The sequence below is a fragment of the Crocodylus porosus genome, unplaced genomic scaffold (assembly GCF_001723895.1).
Source record: "Crocodylus porosus isolate Cpor-Errol unplaced genomic scaffold, CroPor_comp1, whole genome shotgun sequence".
NCBI classification, from domain to species: domain Eukaryota; kingdom Metazoa; phylum Chordata; order Crocodylia; family Crocodylidae; genus Crocodylus; species Crocodylus porosus.
Window position 1 is genome coordinate 62296461 of NW_017728943.1, and position 20808 is coordinate 62317268.

Consider the following 20808-nt stretch of genomic DNA (forward strand, 5'->3'; position numbering starts at 1 on the left):
GGAAAGGAGCATGGCATGGCCTCAGCTGTGCTGCCCAGAGGGAAGTGGGCATGGCTTAGCTTCATTTGGGCTGCTCAGGGCAATGGTCCTAGCCCAGCTGTTATCTGTCCTGTGGGGCATATGATTTTGGTAGTAGGGAGGGGTGGCAATACTGCCACTGCTCCCCTACTGCCAAATTTCTTAACCTGTGGGGAGCCCTGTGGGCCAGATTCCAAGGCTCTGCAAGCTGCATTTGGTCCGTGGGCTGGGGCTTGAGCACCCCCCGTTCTAGATTATTTTATTTCTATGCACAGAAATTATTAACTTGTACACATTCCCAAGTACTTTAGTGTTAATGATACTAAGACATTGAAAACTGTCTGGAAATGGAAGAGCTGTGATGTACGTCTGCCCTTAGAATGACAGAAATTGAGAAGTCTGCAGAATTGGGTTGTTTGTATTTCATGTAGTGTACTTATTTTTCTGGGCTGTTACAGTAGAGTTGCTTTCATCGTAGGATGGAACCTCTTGGAAAAAGTTCATTTTGATTTCCTGTACTTCACCTGAACTTTTCCTACCCTCCTCACAGAAAAACATTTTGGCACGAAATATGGGAATTTCAAGTGATGATAACAGTGCCAGCTGTTTAAACTTCTTTGAATTGTTATGTGGTTTACTGTTATCTCCTAGTTACTATAATCTTAGCTGGATTATTGGATCTGTTTCTAGGAAATGACCATGCTCAGTCCATACTGTACTGTAAGAATGACTTTGCTGTAATATCTCTTTTGGCTCAGTCACATGCCTAACAGCTTAACATAAATGGACCAATATATAAAATACATCATCTACCTTCCCTACTTACTTTCTACCTCATGAAGAAAAGAGGCATCTCGCTGTTTCTTAAAACCTAAATATTGTTAGCAATGGCTCTGTCAGAGGAATGGTTTAGGTTTGGATTAGATAAAAACTAAATTATGAGACTGGATTAAAAATAGTTTTATATGAGTAGGACAAACTAGTATAAGGTGTTTTCTAGAGGTGCACCGATACATCAGTCTGATATCGGAACTGCACCAATATAAATAAAATTGATCTTATTGTAAAGATATGGTCTGATATTGCCCGTAATTTGGCTGATAAATGCCCATGTGTGCAGCCGCAGTGCAGCATGTAGGCAGTGAGGAGCACAGCCCAGCAGCATGGAGAGGAGCTCAGCCTGGCAGGGGCTGGGGCAAGTGAAGCCCACCCGGGATGGGGCAGGCATGCGACAGAGCTGTGGCATGTTTGGGGGGCGCAGGGAGGTGTGCATGGGAGGGTGGTTTGCACTGCTGTGCACTGCTGGTCCAACGGTCACCCACTCGTCCAGGAGGGCATGGTTGGGGTGGGCATGTGCCCCTGGATCTGCATGGGGCAGGGCAGGGCGGGCTGGGGTTGTGTGGGGCTCTTCCTTACCTGCCCTGTGCAGATCTGGGGGCACTTGCCCCCTCCATGCACTCCCAGATGAGCAGTGGGAGCTGGTGGAAGAGCGCTGGACCAGCATCTCCTGGACCAGCGGTGCATAGTGGCAGAAGCCACCCCCTTTTATCCCCCCCATGTCCCAGTCTGTCCCATGTCCGCTGGGAAGTGCTTGCCCCAGCCGCAGCCCCACTCCTTCCTCACCATGGGGGCCTTGATCTGCGCCCCCCCCTTCCTTCCCACCAGACTTACCAGCTGCACGCAGCTCTTCAACCTGCCCAGCTGGTATCAGAAATTGGATGGGTATCGGCTGATAGGCCTCCTTAAAAATCGGCTATTGGTAATGGCCCCAAAAATCTATTGGTGCACCCCTAGTGTTTTCTAGGGATTTCTGCCACCTCTTGCTTCAGTCATTATATATAGTGGTTTGGTTAACAGTAATAACCTTGTTTTGCAAGTGTGGTGTTTATCTAGTACCATGAAAGTGAGAGGACTTGACAGACTGTGGAGTAAGGCATGGTCACAGCACTGCTACCTGTGTACCCCGCCTGGAATTTTAACTTGGACAAGAGACGTAGAGAGAAGTCAAGACAACATTGATTTAACATCAAAAAGGCCTCACTGGAAAGAATTGTTTGAAGAACAGATAGTCACTTAACCATCTTGAAAAACTGGTAGGAGCTTGGGAGATTGATCAGTATGTAGAAGCGGGACCAGACTGACTTGAGTATGAAAATGAGATGCTGTGAGACAGGAGTGCAAGTTACGAGAGGCATCACTTTAATCAATTTACATGATGGCTATCAGTGTAAACACAGTTCGATACATTGACAGTGCATCAGTTTTAGTTCTAAAGAGATGGTATGAGTTAATGAGCTAAAAACGCAGTAACTACTTTTTCAGTGGGACAGGTAAAATTTGTGGTTTTGTGGATGTTGTAGATTCTGACCTTGTTGGCTGCTTGACAACTTCTCAGCGTTTTCTGTTGCTCCAAATCCAATATTTTGTTGTATTCTGTTTTCAGCTTCTTTTGGTTGCTGCCACTTACTGAGTTCCCTTTTTTGTACTTGCCCCTTTAACTCTGAAACCTGAGCCACTCCACATCCAAGACAATAAATTGTGGACTTGGTTGCTGACTCTGTGTTGGGTTTCCTTATTTGTTAGGTTTTTCTTGTTGTTTCTTTCCTCTAGTTCCTTGTGGGAAGTGTTCACTTGAAGGATTTCTGAAAGGAGTCTTATTTTGATGCTTTTTTGCTTGCTCCTAGCATAAGTGAAATTTCTCTCCATGTTCTATGTAGTTATCTTCAGAGTAAGTTTCATGCTGCTGTCAGGTAACTCTTACTTACTGCCAATGTACTAGGGCAATATTTCTTGGACAGGTGTGCCTCAGTCTTTTGTTTTCATATGTAGAAGCCCTTCCCACCTGTTTTTTCTTTCCAGTCTTCTGTTAATGTCTATCCTATTTATTTTGAACATGTAACCACTGTACTTACCCAAATCCAAAGTGACGCCCCAATAATTAGATTCTATACATGGAAAATACATAAACTTGCTATAATCTTCCATTTATAAAATCTTAATTATTGGAGGATTGTCTTAAATTCACCCCCGACGTTGGTGCAGGGAGGCATGCACTAGGGGTCAGTGGGGGGGGGGTCAAACAGCTTGCCCCTGCAGCTTGCTTCTCTCCCACCTGCCTGTCTCATTTTCCACCCCCACCCCTTACCTTTGCTCCAGTGCGGGCAGGCTCTGCCTCTGTTCCAGCCTGGGGCATGAAGTGTGGCCCCATCCTAGCCCCATAGCAGCTGTGTAGAGCCAGCACCACTGCTTTGGGGTGGGGCTGGGGCTATGCGCTGTGCTCCAGGCTGCAACGGGGATGAAGCCTGCTAGCACAGAGGAAGAATGAGGGGAAGAGTGGGGAGGGGGGTGAGATATGGGTTGGGTGGGGGGGAAGGGGCCTGAGACTATGGGGGATATAAGCAGCATGGAGGAGGAGATTGGGGAAATGGGTGGGGAGGAGACAGGGGAGAGGGCCAGGGGCCTGAGGCTGTAGCTGGAGAGAGGCAGGGGGTGCAGAGGTGGCAGAGGGCAGGGCATGCAGCAGCTGTGGCTGCATCCCTGGTCTGCAGTTGGGGCTGGAGCCAGAGTGCAGCAGCTGCCTGACCCCCTTGCTGCCCTATATCAGTTCCAAGATGAGGGCTTTACCTTGTCCTGGAACTGAGTAAATACAGTATGTATTTCAGATGATATGGTAGCTGTGACATAGCTGGTATGAAAGGCTATGGGCATTTGGATTCTATAGCTAGAGGCTAGACTGTCCTTTTTCTGGGAGAAGGAGCGGAGTGGAGAGGAAAACTAAGCAGAAGCTTTAGGGTTCTTCCTTAACAGCTCTCCTTCTATGGAAGAGGTTTGGGGCACGGAATGGGGAAATGGTAAGGGAAAAAATGCAGATGTTGGAGGCTGTGTTGCCTTCTAACTCTAAACTTTTTGTATCTATGGCGAAAAAGCACACTTTACCATATGGATCAGGAGCTATCCTAAGAACATGTTTTTTTTTGCCTGGCGGCTTGGCTACACTGTTGAAAGCATCTCCTTAAAGCTTCCACAGAGGGCACCTGGGAGCCCTATTACCTGTTTTCTAGATTTATTCATTTTTTTTTCTTTTTTTGAGAATGAGTGGAAAGTCCTCAGCTCCTTACAGGATTAGGGCCCTAATGAAGACTGACATTGACAGGCATATTGTCAAATTGTTCACGTATCATTTACTTTCAGATATCTGTGGACATACGTTAGCGTCTCTTGGCTAATGAAGAGTGTTGCCTTGCATATTTTTTAGGATGAGAGAGCCAAGGTTTCCTGTTGTGACTGCCAGCTTTCATCATTTAAGTGGTTTGCAGAAGACAAGACTCTAGGGACAGTTAAGAATAGGAAGTGTGAAGATTGCCACAGTCTCCTGAAGCATTTGAATGACTCTCATAGATGCGGGGCATTTTCTTCAGAGGATTTTTTTTTGTACTATAATTGTTATAATTATTTTAAAGCATGTCAATCCATATTTCTGTTCCAGGGAGATTTGATGAAACTGTGATTGAAGAAAGAAGACAATGTGCTGAAGATCTGTTGCAGTTTTCTGCTAACATCCCTGCACTCTATAATAGCAAGCAGTTTGAAGACTTCTTTAAGGTTTGTTAATATTGAGAAAATACCAGTGGAGTCTCTTCTAAATAGCTGCCTAGCGATACAGAATTTTGCTGCTGTTGCTCCCTCACTCTAAACTTTCTAAAGTCACTGCAAATTTTTCTACTGACTCAAGCTGTGTATCTGGAGCTTAGTGAATAGGAAATGTTCTATAAGTTCCTGTTCTATAAACTGCAAACATGCGGGAGAAAATTCAGGGCAGGAGATTTGGATTTTCACTGACTAACATACAGGAAATCTGGAGAACAAAACCAGTACTTATTTGTTCCAGTATGTTCTGGAGCAAAATAATTGACTGTTTCCATATTTTATGAAGCTGATACACTTGTATCCAAAGGAAAATTAGACTTCTTTGTATCAACCTATTATTAGGAATTGTACTGGAACTCTATAACAGCAAATTACATATAGGGAACAGGTTGCAAATATAATATAGAGTTAGGAACATGAAAAGAATTATGGTAACCAAGTGCTAGAGTGTAGATTTAGAGCTATAACTTGTGTAGGATTTTTTTTCCTAATAAATTCTCAGTGCTTTCACATAGTTATTCCATCTTCAAAGCACCATACATACAGTAGCTAATAAAAATAAATGTTTAAATAATTGATTTATTGGATTCTATGGGTCCTGAATCCTGCACACACTTAAAAATCAAGGCTTAGGTGTTTCATGTGTTACTAAAGATAAAAATCATGCTTAATATATGGGAATTTTATTATTTTTTAAGTCTTACGATTTTTTAAAAATGTTTTAGATTACTACCAGTTTAATATCTTTTCAGCTTTGGCAGTGTCAATTGGACTGTTTTACTACTTAGATTCTTGTCTTGCAGCTCACACTGCATTTGTGTTTAGGTTAGAATTTTTCATTAATTGAACAAAGCCTAAACAAAACAGAAATATTTTCTTTTTAGAAAGAATCAGAACAAAAATACTCCTTTGTTAACAAAACTCATAGATCATACTTAAAGTACATGAAAATCCATGTTATGGTAAAGCTGTTTCCAATTTAAACCTTACTCAGGGTTTAATTCTGAGTTTAAATTGCCATAAGATGTCAGTCTTTGTTTTTAGATTTCAGTAGATTTTCAAAATACTTTATTTATGGATTTGTCTACATAAAAATTGTGCTGGTATAACTCTCCTATTTGCATACTCTTTCAGTATAAAAGCATATATCTCTTAGTTTCACTTATTTTGCTTTAAAAGCAGTTAAGCTAAAGGAAAAGGGTCCTTTTTTCAGCTGCTTAGTTGTATCGATCACTGAACAATGTCTTGTGTAGAAAGCTTTAAGATCTGGCCAGTCACTAGTTCTTGTTTACTGCTACATCAGGGTTGCTTGTTCTCTCCAGCTCCATACAATAATATTTCTGCTGGTTCTTCACCTATGCAGGGTCTGTTAGGTAAGTGTGAGATGCACAGCTTCATTGCACAGGTCTAGAAATGGCCAGAGGATTTATGTCTGCACATTGCTGCCGTAAACAAGCTGGATAGTTTTGTGTGGATGTATGTACTCAACTATTTCTGGGGCAAACAGTATTATATATGTCCTATTCTGATTTAGCTTTGTATGTCAGGGGAGCTGAGCCTCCACCCTGTGGATCAGGTGTGGCACATCAACCCAGGTAAAGGCTCTTTCTACTCTTCCTTCATTTCCCATGCAACTGAGTTGAGAGACAGGGGAAAGGAGGGTATGAGCAGCAATGGTTCTCACTCCTGCTGACAGGCTGGCAAGGTCAGAGCTTTCATGCAGCTCTGGAGTCCAGGAACTGGGTGTCACTGCCTTTTGGCTTCTTATCCCTCTCCCACTGAGTTCAAAGGCAGGGTAAAGAGGTGATGTGCAGCAGTGGCTGTGCTCAGCCCCTTGACTCTGGAGCTCCATGAATCCTCTGATATCACTGGCATATCAGTGTGGGTTCTGACTGGAGTCACAGTTTTTGTGCAGCTCTGGAGCCCAGAAGATAAGCACTGCTGCCACTACTGCTCATCACCCAGCATGAAAACTGTGGGTCCACCCAGAGCCCGGGTTAACATGCCAGTGAGCTCAGTGTTTTTGTGGAACTCCAAGTCCAGGGGCTGAGGGCCATTTCTGCTGCTCATCTTTTCTTTTCCCTGCAGCTGGATTCAGTGTGGGAGAAGAATTTTCTTACTAGGAGGGTATTAAAGCACTGGAACAGGTTACCCAGAGAGGTAGTGGAATCTCTATCCTTGGAGGTTTTTAAGACCTGGCTAGACAAAACTTTGGCTAGGATGATCTAGTTGGGGATGGTGCTGCTTTGAGCAGAGGGTTGGACTAGAGGACCTCCTGAGGTCCCTTCCACCTTAATTTTCTATGATTCTAAGGTGAGGGGGAGACAGAGAGCAGTAAGGGCTCAGCCCCTGCACTCCAGCACTCCAGAGCCCTGTGAAAACCTTGCAGCTGGAAAGGGAAAGGCAGTGACTACACAATTATGAACAGCACAGGATTGGCTACAGCACCAAAAATAAATAAATAAATATGATATTTTAAAGCCACGCTGCTCTGTGGCAGAGCATGATCTCACTCTACTGTGACACTAGCAGGGCACTGGGAAGTGCAGGGAGCTGAGGTAAGGAACAGTGCTGGCCAGCTAGTGTCACAGGGTGATCTACATCTGTCCTCTTCTCCCACAATCCCCTGCTAGCACTAAGAACCTGGAATCCAGCCGGCTTCTTCGGGGCTATTGCAAGCCAGTGGCTCATCAACTTCAATTCCTACTGCTGAACAGGGCACTTAGGTGGGCGCTTAATCTCAGTTAAGTCCAGTCCAGTCCAGACAATTTCAGTACCTCCTCAGCCGTACACAGCAGTTTTTTAGCAAGTTTTATTATTTTTATAAAATAATACTACAGAATATTGAACTTTTTACTTGGTATTAGTAAATCTAAAATTACTAAAACCATGTGTTCTCCTTTCTAATATTACTTAAAATACTGGATGTTAGGTATGGCAAAGCATAGAGCTATAATGCTTTGCCATGCAGCTCTTGGCCCATTTCTTATTTTAATATTTGGTGCACTTCCTTTGTTTAAAAAAAAGTTTGAGCACTGCTGGTGTAGGTTGTTACCACAGATGCAAAGAAAGGCATGCAGCTGAGTTGGTGAGCAGTGATTCTGAAAGTTCTGGTGGGCTTTTGCTTGTCTAGTCTTTCTTGTTGCTTACTTAATTGAAACCTCTTCTCCTTCCAAAAAGAAAAGGGGAGCTGCTTTATGCTAATTTGGCTTGGATAACTCCACAAAGTGATTTAAATCATGCTATAACCAGAAACTGCTTTCCCTGGAGCCTTGCTTTCCATTGGTTTTTGAGCATAAGATAGCACTGTGAAACACCTCTCTGTAGCTGAGTTCAGTTGTGTGGATCAGAGAGTAACAGTGATTTTTTTTAAAATTGCACCATTTTGCACAGCAGCAGGGAACACTGATGGTGGCATTATTGAATGCACCCGTTGTTTATGACTGTGTAGAGAGCTGCTGCATCCCAGTAAATGATCGTTGCAAAATTGCCATTACTTTCTGAAACAGCCTCATAGTTTGTGTAGAATAATTTGGAGATAGGATCCTAGGAAAGTAGCGATGGAAGGGACCTTGCGAGATCATCCAGTCCCACTCCCTGATCAGGGCAGGATCATCCCTGACTAAACCATTCCAGCCAAGTGTCTGTCAAGCCTAAACTTGAAAGCTTCTAGGGATGGGGATTCTACAACTTCTGTAGGCAGTCTGTTCCAATGTGTGATAACCTTCATAGTTTAGTGTAGTTTTATCACTGAAAAACCTTGTTAGAAAATGGACCAGCAGCTTTCATAAAGGTAAATTGAATTAATTCCAAAATAGGAAGATTTGCCACCTTAGAATAGATTGTTCATTTTAAGTGGCAGTGGCCACTTTTCTTGTTGCTGTATGATAACGATACTTTCCAGAACAAACAATAACTGAATACAGACTTTTTTCTCCCTTTCTTTTCAGGGTGGTGAGGTGCATGATGGATCTGAATTGATTGGTCCTGTTGAACCTTTATCCGATTCCCTGATTGACAGTTTGTCTGACTGCAGTTTTGAAGGTTGGCTTCCTTCTGTGATGCAAGCTGTTTGGTTGTCGTGTGGTACAGTGTGTATAATATGCAACTGGTGTGTCAGCACTGATAGGAAAGTTGGCTTCCAATTTCACTATGTTTTCACGTTGATAGGGCTTTGGAAACTAGGCATGGGAAAATCTTGTTGGGAACATCAAAGTTTGTCCCCTGTGAGTGCAAGATTGCTCCCTGGTGGATTCTTCCTAGAGTTTGTCCAGAAACCTGTAAACACAGTTTGAACCATGCCATTAATATCAGCGGGTGCTAACTCAGAGTCTAGTGATGATATTTCAAATGTCAACATTATTGTTTCACTTCTCATCAAAACACATAACAGAGGAAAAATTGTATGAAGATTTATCAGTGTTTTTAAAACTGCACATGTGGTGCATGTTAAGGCTGACCTAGGGGTCTAAGAGAGGTGTAAGCTGTGTGTGTCATAGTTAACACAACACCTGACACTGGTTAATTTTCCTGAAGTAGGCTCAGTTTTCAAAATTTGGGTAAACCTTACTGTTCCCTTCTGTGTACCAGATGTACTTGAAAAATGCGTGGGCTGCATCTTCTGTGCTGTGATCATTGGAAGATCTCTCTTGATTTCCCTACTTCTCTGACATTCATACTTTTAGCTATATGTGACTATTTTCTAATAAAAGCTTAATTTCTTGTTAATTTTAAGAATGTTTTTCCTGTCCTTGCATATTTCTACTTTGCTGCTGCTTAATCCAGTTTTCCCATGACTAGATCTTTATTTTCTGGACTCTCTTTCATTGTAAACTTTGCTTTGGGTTAAAACTTGCTTTTATAGGCAATGCTTATCTGCATGCACTGTTTTTTTAATTTAGAAAAAACGTAGCAGCTAGAAAACCCAGGTTGTCTAGTGAATCATAACCATTTCTTCTTTAATGCCTGGGTCTTACAGTTCCTTGTGTAATATCTTCTATAAATGCATTAAAGTTAAGCTTGTTTAAAAAAACAAAACAAAACTTGTAGATGCTAATGTAACAATGCATTCATGAATATTTTGCTTGTACATAACAGCAAGGCAGTTTGGTTCCTTTTGAACTACATACGGTTGTATGTTTGTAACACGTACGTAGGCATAACTACTCTTAATTTATATGAAGTATTTAAACAGTTTTTTGAAAGTTCCACATTCTCATAATGAAGACATGTTTTGTGGTACGTACATGTGTATATAATATAACATATCTAGCATTTGTAACGTATATAAAGAGCCCTCTGAAGATGTTTACAGAGGTCTCTACTTACAAAGATCTATGGATGTTCAAGAGAAACAGCGAAACAGATTAGACATTAATGTCCATTGAATACACAAAATAAACTTGAAAAATACAGAAACATACATTCTCCCCATTTAGATAAAGTATTAGCAGTTACAAATAGAATTCTCAGACATAAATATGACTTTCAGGTTGATGTTTTCTCATAGCCTCTACTAAAAGTAGATAGAATGTCAAGTTCAGAATAAAACAGAAGCAACTATACTGTAGTCCTGTAGATGGCAGTATTAGTACTTGGCTATGATTTGACCCCATTTCTGAAATCTACTGAAGTGTCTAATCTGGTTTTCTTTCTCCAAGTCTATTTTATCATTGTTAGATAAGAGTGGTCCACTGGTCTATGCTTTCCTCTTATTTTAGGACCTGGTTATATCTATAGATCCTCCAAACTACCCTAGGACTCCCATTTTTGAAGGGCATGAAGATCACCCTTTAGCTGATGATGGAGTTTACTTAGGATGGATCTGTAGCATTCTCTTACTCTTGTCCCTCTAGTTCCTGAAGGGCGGGCTCTGTAACTTTGTAGCAAACTGCAAGGCTACTGCTTGAAAGGTGATCGCAGGTCATTTTCCGGCAAAGCATCATCTTTCACTATCACTAGACCAGTGAATTAGTGCTCAGCTGCTTTTCTTTTTTTAATTCATGCTTACATGCATAATTGGCTAAACAATGGGTGTCTTAAGGTTAGGCTCCACAACTTAGAGTACAGGGAAGAGCTCACAGTTTCTAGTGGTGTTAAATTGGCTGAGTGAGGGCACTGCAGCATATTCAAGAGTGAGATGAGTGCTTTGTCTTTCCCCATCTAGGCATTAGTTTTTCAGGTGTTTAGACACTACAGTGATGTAAGCCATATAAATATTTGGATCCACTTTATTACTTTGGCTGGCTCCTGTTAGCCTTACTGCTTGGATCCTAAGTATAGAAGTAGAAGCTTGATTTCTCTTTTTTTTTTCTTTCTTTTTTTTTTAAAGAGGCAAAAGCATTTTAACTGCAGATGTTACTTTGAGCCATTCAATATTATAGCAAAAAGCATATGGATATTTAATAGCTTAGAGGGGGAAAAGTCAAGGCCTGTATTGTCTCGCAGCTTTATCGAAACCAGACAGATTACCTTGGGAGATACACACAGGAAATCTTTCTGTTTGGTTGAATCAGACACTGAAACTCCATGACAAATACCAAACTATGTGAATGGAGAAAAGCATGTACCAGAAATAGCAACACAGTTCTCCAGCCTATTAATAATACTCCATGCTCTTACAGGCATCTGTGTCTTCCTCGGTCATAATATACCTGCCCACTTTGTGTAACTTTTAATTTACCACTTCCTTGCAGGTGATGGCATGAAGGATGGAGATTAATAATTTTCCTACTTCCCAGTATAATTGTGGGTTACTTACAAGATTCTCAGAAAGGGTGCCAAATTTTATGGTGAAACTACACCAAAAGCTATGTGCAATCTCATTGGACCCAATTGAATTGGGGCCTGCTACTTTGTAAGCTTAAGAGAGTACTCCACCGCAATTGGCTGCCATTTACTGACTTCTTGTGTACTTTGCATGCATGTACCTATACACATTATCCTAATCTCCACCTCCCAGATTATTCTCTTATTGAACCAATTGCCAAATCCTCTGGAAAAGTGCCATACAGTGTTCCTTTATGCGTGCTTTTATGTCCCATCTTCTCCCTACCAGAAATGTATACCCCTTGCAGTTCTTAGGACACAGAGTATGCATGTCTCAACCAGCTGGAAGTCAAATAGTATTTCAGGGCTGTTTTAGAAATTAGGTTTTCACTCATTTTTATGAACTTTTTCATATCTTAGCTCTTATTTCTGGAATACTGCAGCATTATTGCTTTTTAACAGGAAATTGTAGCCAAGGCATCCCCATTTAAGGACATTAGTAGGAAAAAAAGGGTCCATTTAAGTTTTCTGACTCATCAGAAGAACATTCTCCTGGTTGCCTGAGGCCAAAGTCTGATTGCCTGGGGAGACAGTATGCTCCTCTTTCAAAGCCGTACCTGTTAACATGCTTTGCCTTATCTATGTATCTTCACCCATCAATTACTTTTCCTGTCACCTAGCTATCACATGACTTCCTGCAAACAAAACAAACTGACACATATATAGCCTGTTTTGTGCATTTTGAGTCCCTGCTGCTCAAGTTATCACTTATTTGTAAATCATGAATTTTGGGTTGTCCCTCAGCATCTGTGTTTTTGTGAAGTCCCTTACTGTCCCTAGCCTTCCTGATGTCTAGGCCTCTCTCCCCTTAGCACAAGAGTAGCTGACTTTTGCAGTGAGGTATAAACCCAAAAAAGTTGAGAATTGCTGCCTCCAGTGAATCAGTGGTTTCACAGACCACTTGTCCAGGCAGATTTCTTGTTCATCCCTGATAGATAGGTTGGTGTTACCTTGTTCTCATTGTCTAGTTCTTTTTCCCCCACAAATCCCATCTCTAGAATGGCAAACATCTCATACTTGGATTAAATGCTATCTCAGTTGCATTTAGATAGGACAGTATGGGTTTGAGGTTTCCAAGTGGTCCTGCTAAGCAGGCACCAGTGCTGTTCAGTCTTTCAATAACCTTTAAGGCAGCAAGGAATTGAAAAAACTAAAAACATAGTCATGCTGCTGATGTTTTGACAATCTGACACCAAAATGAATGCAGCTGATAGTGGATGTGAGTGCAGTTGCCTGTAACAAACTTCCATCTGTGATAAGGCTGCATCATTCTCCTTTTCACTTTGTTGACATTACGTCATCTTATATTACAGACTAGAAGAAACATGCCAGTAATATCTTTCTCCTCTTACCCTTTATAGTTCGAAAAGATCTAAGTGGACTTGATGATGTGACACTTACCAGCCAGTCAGAATGTGGAGGTGAGATATAAGTAGCTGTTCTTATATATATGACACATTTTAAATGCCAAACCAGGCTTTTGAAAACGAGTCCCAAATATCCACTTGGTTTTCAGGATCTTGATCTGCTTAGTCTTTCTTACTTAAAGCATGGATCAAAATTTTTTTGCCTGTAATTCAGCCTGAAATTGCTTTGTTATGTATCCTCATCCACACAAACAGGCTTAGTTTTGTACTTTCCAGAAGCCCAAAGGAGAGTGGACTCTGAAAGTGTAGATTGCATGGTGGTTGCTTACAGTTCTCTGTATTGAAAAGAGGAACTGAGCTGGGAATTGCTTGGAGGAGGCTGTTGGTAACTTGGAGGAAATTGAGCTCCTTTATAATCTCCAAAACCATGAGTTCTGAAGATTAGCCTTGTATATAAGGCTGACTCCACACAAAAAGTATTAAGAGATCCTTCATACAAAATATTGAAGCTAAGCAGTCTGTGCTTGACAGCTAAAATGGAAGTGGAATAAAGTGTGACAAAAAATTCTTGTTGATCAAAGAAAAGCCTTGCGATAAAAAATTCTGAAAGTCTCATGTTTTTAGAAAAGAAAATGAGAGCATCAGATATAACAATGGAGTTTGCAACTTAGGAGAATGTAATTTAGGAATGTAACAAATGGCTTAAATTGGCTTAAGTTGAATGTTGTTGGTGGATAACAAGAACATTTGCTGACTTTCAGAGCGTGAGTAGGAATACTAATACTTAGCAGCTAGTTACTTTAACTTCTCTGTATATTTGTGATCATGCTTCCAGGTTTCTCCAGTGACAGTGACCTGATCTCTTTGACAGTTGATGTAGACTCTCTTGCCGAGTTAGATGATGGAATGGCATCCGACCAAAATTCTCCCAGTAGAGCTTTTGGTCTTGGTTTTAATTCTGAAGCCTTAGCACAAAGCAGTGTTGCTTCTGAGCATGAATGGAGCAAACCTGAAGGGGAGAGGGAGAACCGTAGTCTGTTTACTGGGAGCTTAAAACCTAAGGCTGGCAAACAAGATTACTTGGAGAAAGCAGGGGAGCTGATAAAGCTGGCCTTGAAGAAAGAGGAAGAAGAAGATTATGAAGCTGCCTTTGGCTTTTATAGGAAAGGGGTTGATCTGCTCCTGGAAGGTGTTCAAGGTAAGGCTTGTCCCACTGCATTGGACTTATCTTTTGATGTGTTAATCACCTGTCACTGACAACAATTTACTATCCTGTAAAGAAGTGGTATTTTAAATGGGAGTGATAAAGAAGTGGTATTTAAATGGGTTTTCAGGTGGCAGTGAGCTCACATGCTGGGTATATGTATATGTGCAAGTGTTTGTGATTTCATTTTTAATGAGAAAATCAGTGCCTGAACAGTTATTCAGAAGCAAATCTACAAAACACCAGATACTTGCTCTTTTTTTAAAATTGCTTAAAAGTGAGTTGTAGGTAGGCTTTGCTGTCTAGTACAGCTCCTGTACCTTCCCCTTTGTTACATGCACTTCAATCCTTACATAATATTTGAAATAATTAACTATAGTTTTGGACATTTGCAGCACTGTTAAAATGTCACTTTATTTACATAGTTAAGTGAAGATTAATTAACCCCATTTTATTCATAGGAAGACTGATACAGCTGTGTGTTTTCGAACACAACAGCATCCTAACCTCATTCTCAGTACATGTAAGCATCCAACCTCTTCTAGAAAGAAGATGCATAAGCTTCCAAGTTCTGCATTATAGAGGTTCTTTTGTCTACAAAAGAGAACATAGCTGTAGACATAGCATGGCACTTTGCTTCTGTAATGTGTCAGTTTATCTGAAAATGCTGAAGTTAACCAGATTAATATTGGTAAGAGGGTTCTGTAGGGTCTACCCCTGCTGCTCAAAGAAGATGCTTCCTGTTTCACCTCTCCTCTGTAATGTCTCACTTACAGCAATTTTTTGGGGTACTGGGGATAGAAGCTATTCAGTAGAACTGTAAGTTGTGTTTATGTGTGAGTTCAATTCCTACATAGTACTCCAACTCCACGCCAACTGCTTGAGTAAGAATAAAATCCAGACTTCATTTAACAGTAGAAAGCACTAACCAGAAATCCATTGGGAATTTAATTTTAATTGTTCAATGGAGGGGCTGGCTTGCAGATATTTACTCTAGTTCACATAGATATATAGCGCTCATAGATATATAGTGCTCATCCTTTGGAGCTGTCCTTGTATCATTCTGATAATAGATATTACACCATGTGTTGCTTTGAACACTGGCAGGCAAAAATAATTGTCTTAGTATTGGTGAAAATAAAAGTATGGGAATGGGTCAAGAGCGCATGTTCTTTGCTAGAGAGCTTCTGTGCTGGAGAAGAGCTGGTAAAGATCTCTCTTTTGTTTCTTCTGGAGTGATGTCAGTAGGATGGCTGCTATGTAGCTTGTTGTGGTTTTTTAACAGTATCCTTTTTCTCCTTACCTGTATTATCAACATGCATTTTATTCTTGACGTTAAATGCCTAGAAGATCCTTCTGTTGAAGCTCTTCATCCCATACTGTTGCACTTTACAGACTTGTGCACTGTTCACTGCTGTTCTCTGAAGGATGTTCCATTCTATAGTAACTACTACTGTTTATTATCACAATGCAAGGTACTTTCAAAATAGTGTTTGCAGCTTCAGCTTTGAAAGACCTTCCCTAATTATCCACCTTAAATTCTTAGGGTTTTGTTCCTGTGGTCAGAACTTCCTACAAAATCTTATTTTTTTTGCTTCCCATTTCCTTAGTACCAGCTAATCAAGAAGAAGAAGAATCCTGATTCTCAGTCTTTATGTTTTATCCGTCCTTTACAGCTTCAAAACTAACTTAGCATGTGAAAAAGATCAGGGGATCCCACTCACTATTTTGCAGTAGCTGTTCTGCAGGTTTGTTCTCCTTTGTGGCGCTTGTGTACCACAAAAGGAGTAGAAATGACCTGCAAAGGTATGCAGTGGATGCTGTGGTGGATGCAGAATTAGCATAGCCAGCACCTATGCTTTCTTCCCTTCTGGCACAGAAGCTATATCAAGTGGGAAGAGAGTGTGCCTAGGGTGGCCTGCACTCTAGCTGTCTATATCTAGAATATTGTCCCTTGGGGTCTGTAGTCAGCTTGCTCAGGTTAGACTAATACTAAGATGGGCAGGGGCAAAGCATCTATCAGTTGTATCTGGCTGATTTCTCAGATTTTCCTCTTTCTACTCCTTCCCCTTCATTCTGTGACTCTTCAGGGATGGAGAAGGAAAGCCATTTTTTGCTAAGCACTTATCCTTGGTTTTGGCAGATCTAATTGATCCTGAGTCTTGCTGGTTTTGGTGTTTCCGCAGCATGGTAGGGAAACCCTCACCCCCCTCTATAGCTTTGGGGGTGTTTAAATACATCAGTTAAAAAATTCTATGGTGCAGTTCAGCAGATTCATAAATAATACATGTTTTTGTAATTCCCTCTCCCTCAAGGGACGCTGGTACCCCACAAAGCATAGATTGGATAACTTTTTTCTCGGTCCCCACTTGGAAGATGTTTCTAGTTCATCATTTTCTTTTTCTTCAGTGTACACTTCTCTAGTATCAGACAGTTTTCATTTAAATAGACTATTACTTTTATAATTGACAACGATAGATAAACATTCATGGTATATTGCACTTGTAACCTTGATTCTGACTTTTAAGGCCTGCTAATTTAATTTTTCCAACCTATACCTCGCTAATTATTCACTTTACGTGGCTAAAATATAGACCTAGATCTAGAAATAGTTGGTGTGGTCTTATGCGCCAATAAAATATTTTTCTTTCCTGTTTCTCTTCTAGACTAGCCAAAACACCTTTTCCCTGATATTGGAGTGGCTTTTATTAACAAGATGCAAATACCCAACACATAGCCTTTTTTGAGAACTAATTCTTGACTGGGATTAAATCTCTCTTCAGTATAAAATGACAATCTTTACTGTTGCCACATGGTGGCACCAAGAAAATAGAAATTGACATAAAACCAGAATCATAAAATGCTGTCAATATCACAAGCAAAAGAATCCGTCCCTTCTTTTCGTAACTTCATATTAAATTGTTAGACATCTTTTCATATACCACCTCAGTAAACTGAACACATGGATCAGCAATTTCAGGTTTTCTTCCCACTTGGTTCTTGCTGCTGGCCTGTCCTAGTGGCATAACCTATGCTTTTCTAACTTTAAATATTGCTAATGTTGTTACTCTAATCTTACAGATTTGCAGTTCTTCAGTTTAAGGTAATTGGGTAGAATTTGTTTGCTGTTTTGCAAAAGTGGTCTCTGCTAATGGAGGTCTTTTATGTTTCTGATGGACAGTTCAGCTCTTTGACTAATGACATTACTCCAGAGGTGAAGAGCTGTATGTATTGGAGCCAAGAGACAAATCTACATTGACTTCATTTTCAGTTTCCCTTGTCTATGCAGTGGAAAGTATGGCACTGTTAATGGCACCACATTTGTATTTTCCCTGGTTCTATTTCTGTGACATTTTGGCACTAACTTTTTAATGTATTTTTTACACTCTTTTTTAAAAGAAATGATAGGAGGCTCAATAAAACAACTTTGAATTTTTATTCAGAAATTATCTTATGATGAAGATTTCCACAAAAAGTGTAATAGAGCTGTGTTAAACGAGCACTAGTCTGTAAACCTAGGTGATACTTCTGACCATCCTGAAAACGAACTAGATGCTTAGTTTGTGAAATAACTGAGCTGAAATGGGAATTATCCACTCGGTTGGGGATAGATTAGTGTTTAAATCATCTTCCCAGAGAGTGAGGGCTATATGATTAAAATTATTATGGGGTTATGAGAGGGGTTGCTTCACACTCTGTGTAGATGATGGATTAGTTGGAGTTTCCCAAGTTTCCTGTGCCACTTTAGGGCCACAGTTTTTTTGGTCCCTTTGGCTATACTTTTAATCCTGGCACTAATTTTCTCAGGTACCTAACAAGGTATCTCTTAGAAAATCTGGTCTTTTCTTTGCTTTGTGGGGTAAGGATATCCCTATCACTGTTCCCCAGCTGGTTGACCTCCTTCCTTGTGGTATCTCTTGGTTTGTTCTCAAGGCAGCTGCTTGCCAGCCTGATGCTGAGAAGCTTTTCGATGGTATGTCTCAGCCCCCTTGGCAGCCATACCTCCTTACTTGAACAGAAGCGTTTAATCCCCATTGTTGCTAATAAATTGCTTAAACTCAGCTCAGTCCCTTGATCCCCTTGTGACTGCTGTACCATGAGGCTTATACACCCCATTGCAGAGCCTAATAGGGATACCAAACCCTTTTCAGCAAATAATGTAGACAGAAATCAGTCTAGTCTAGCATGTATTTGCTGCCTGTAGGAAAAGTAACTGAAGGCTTTATCACTAGAATGAAATGGCTACAGGCATTATGTGCTGTTATTGATTTGTCTCTAGCTGTATTTACCCCGACGTAGGAAAATTTTGTATAGGCTTGCAGTTGGGTCTATTGCTGGGTCTGATGCTACATAGCAACCAGCATTTAGACTTGGTTGCAGGAAATATTACTTAGTTTGAGTTAAAATTTTAACTGTGGATGTTCATAGCATACAGAGGGAAGATCAATCCTGCCAGTGTCTTATGAAATGCCTACCTTCAGTATCTATAGTTGTTTTGTCAAATACAATTAGTAAACATAAGCATGTAAAAAATAATCCTACAGATCTTTCAAGAACTGAATGAGATGGAGAAGGCTTGTCCAAACCAGCCTGTAAGTCCTTTTTAATATATCTCTTGCAGTAGGCTAATTTATGTACACTTTAACTTTAAAGGAGAAACAATCTCCCAAAAATACTTTTTTTTTGGTTGGGCTCTGAGTGATTTGGATGTTCTAAAAGATTATTCCCTGCCAACCATTTTGCTGCTAATAAAAAATAAATAATGTGTGATGTTAGGATGCACCATAATTATTTTAATGGTGATTTAACTTATTATCTTATCTTATATAGAAAGTGCATAATTCAAAAGGAGTATAAACACTGACATCCTAAAATTATCAAACAATATATTTTAAAACAGATCATTGCACTGAGGAATTATATTTCCAGTTTAATGCTATCTGCTTGAGCTGCCTAATGTGTAGTTGTTTTTTCTTTACCCCCCCCCTTTGCCCTGTAACGTTCCCTTGTCAACTATGTGAAGTAAAGTAAAATATATCTGCGGACGTTTAGGCTCAGTTAAGTTGGGTTCATTCCCACGTGGTATGTTTACTGGCTACTGGCAGAATGCACGTATATCAGAAAACCATCTCTGTGCTGATGTTATATGCAATTCTGAGCACATATTAAGGATTTTATGAGGGTTTAATTTTTTTCCCTAGGCAACACTTACAGCAAGATCCACTTAGCTCCTTCTGTGTCAGTAATCCCATTCCTCAAAGAAGTTCTTCTTTGGGTTAAAGCCTGAATGCCCTGTAATGCAACAGAAAAGTCCTGGAAATCAGAGAAGTCATGCTACTGTGTCTTGACTCTCAAACTCTCAGCTGTTCAACACAGTTCACGTGGCTTTTGAGCTCTGGGACTGCAGCAGCATGATTTATGCTCTCTTAGAAGGATGCCTTCCTTTGATTTTTGGGAATGCAAATTTTAGTAAAATCGCTGACAATTGGAAAACTGGTACTTATCCAGATTTAGAGACAGGGACCCTCTTCCTCTCTTCGACAATTCAGAGCCTTGTTGGAGTGCAATAATAGGATTTTCTCTGGTGTCTCTCTCAGTTTAATAGAAAGTCCCACCAGAATGTGGAGAGGCTGGGAAGCCTTCAGTTCTCCAATTCTTTGATAAGGTGCTGTATTATGCCTTTCATTATTTTGGTTGCCAAAGTGGTTTCTGCTGTCCTTGTGTTGGAGAACATGCTCTGGCACCATCTTGTTTTCTTACCAGGCTGCTTCTGTTCTGTTTTTGTGCTGATCTGAGTACCAATCCCCCCTCCTTCTCTTCCCCCTCCATGACTCTCTTTCTTCTTTTTTTTAATAGCCAATTCTCTAAGGAGATCTTTTACTTCTGTAAAATCTTCCTGCAGCTTATTATTGTGGTTTGACTATGATTTTTAACAGATTAATGGAAAGAAGAGCTGTGGCTCAGTGTCAATGCATGTGCTAGCTACGCATGTGCATCTCCAGTGTTTTGGAGAACCACACTGGCCCCTAGAGAGCATTGACTTCTATCTTACCTAAAAGAGTTGTTCTCATGCATTTAGATTTACACTTATGTCTTCAGTGAGATACTCTCTGGATAAAACTTTCTGAAAAGCCATGTCTATTATGTACTGTGTTGATTATGGTACTACATGGACTCCCACTTGTTTGTCCCTTGAGCACAATATATTCAGATCACTTCCTCAGCCTTAACTTCTATTATTAATTCCTGTGTATTTTATCCTAACTATGTGTAGACATCTGTGAAAACCCACTGGCAATTTAACTTTGGTGTCTCTATAGGATTTGGTACTGTTAACATCACTGAAATACGTGAGCTGTCATTAGCTAGAGAATTGACTGTATTGTGGTATGAGCCCTTAAAAACTACTAAAGTTTTCTTCTCATGGACAGTTTTAGAGTTTAGAATGAAGGTTCAGCTGAGTCCACTTGCTGCCACAGATTTGTGCTTCTGATAAAAATGTTTTGCTTAAACAAGTTTCTGTTTTTCATGGTTTTGTAGATAGCCAACAAAGTGGCCTCTCTAACTTTTGAATAGCTAGGAAAGGAAGGAATGAATTACATTGTTTCTTTCACCCCATTGTTGAACCTGAAAATTTAAGATTATAAAATGGCAACACTTACTGTATTTTGCTGCTGACATTTTGACAGAAACCGTTGTCCTGCAACCCTGATCTGCCCCCACATGTTGAAAGCTCCAACTACT

General features: G+C 40.5%; 1 protein-coding gene across 2 annotated transcripts in view; it reads left to right on the plus strand.

Moving 5' to 3' along the window:
- The window catches only part of RPS6KC1 (ribosomal protein S6 kinase C1), a 137191-nt gene that overhangs the window by 26216 nt on the left and 90167 nt on the right, over positions 1 to 20808 (plus strand). For both annotated transcript variants that reach the window (XM_019549457.1, XM_019549456.1), the window contains 4 exons: positions 4505 to 4620; positions 8616 to 8709; positions 12855 to 12914; positions 13696 to 14058. In XM_019549457.1, the coding sequence (XP_019405002.1) occupies positions 13767 to 14058 (292 nt within the window). In that variant the 5' untranslated portion in view covers positions 4505 to 4620; positions 8616 to 8709; positions 12855 to 12914; positions 13696 to 13766. The remainder of the gene's footprint in view (positions 1 to 4504; positions 4621 to 8615; positions 8710 to 12854; positions 12915 to 13695; positions 14059 to 20808) is intronic.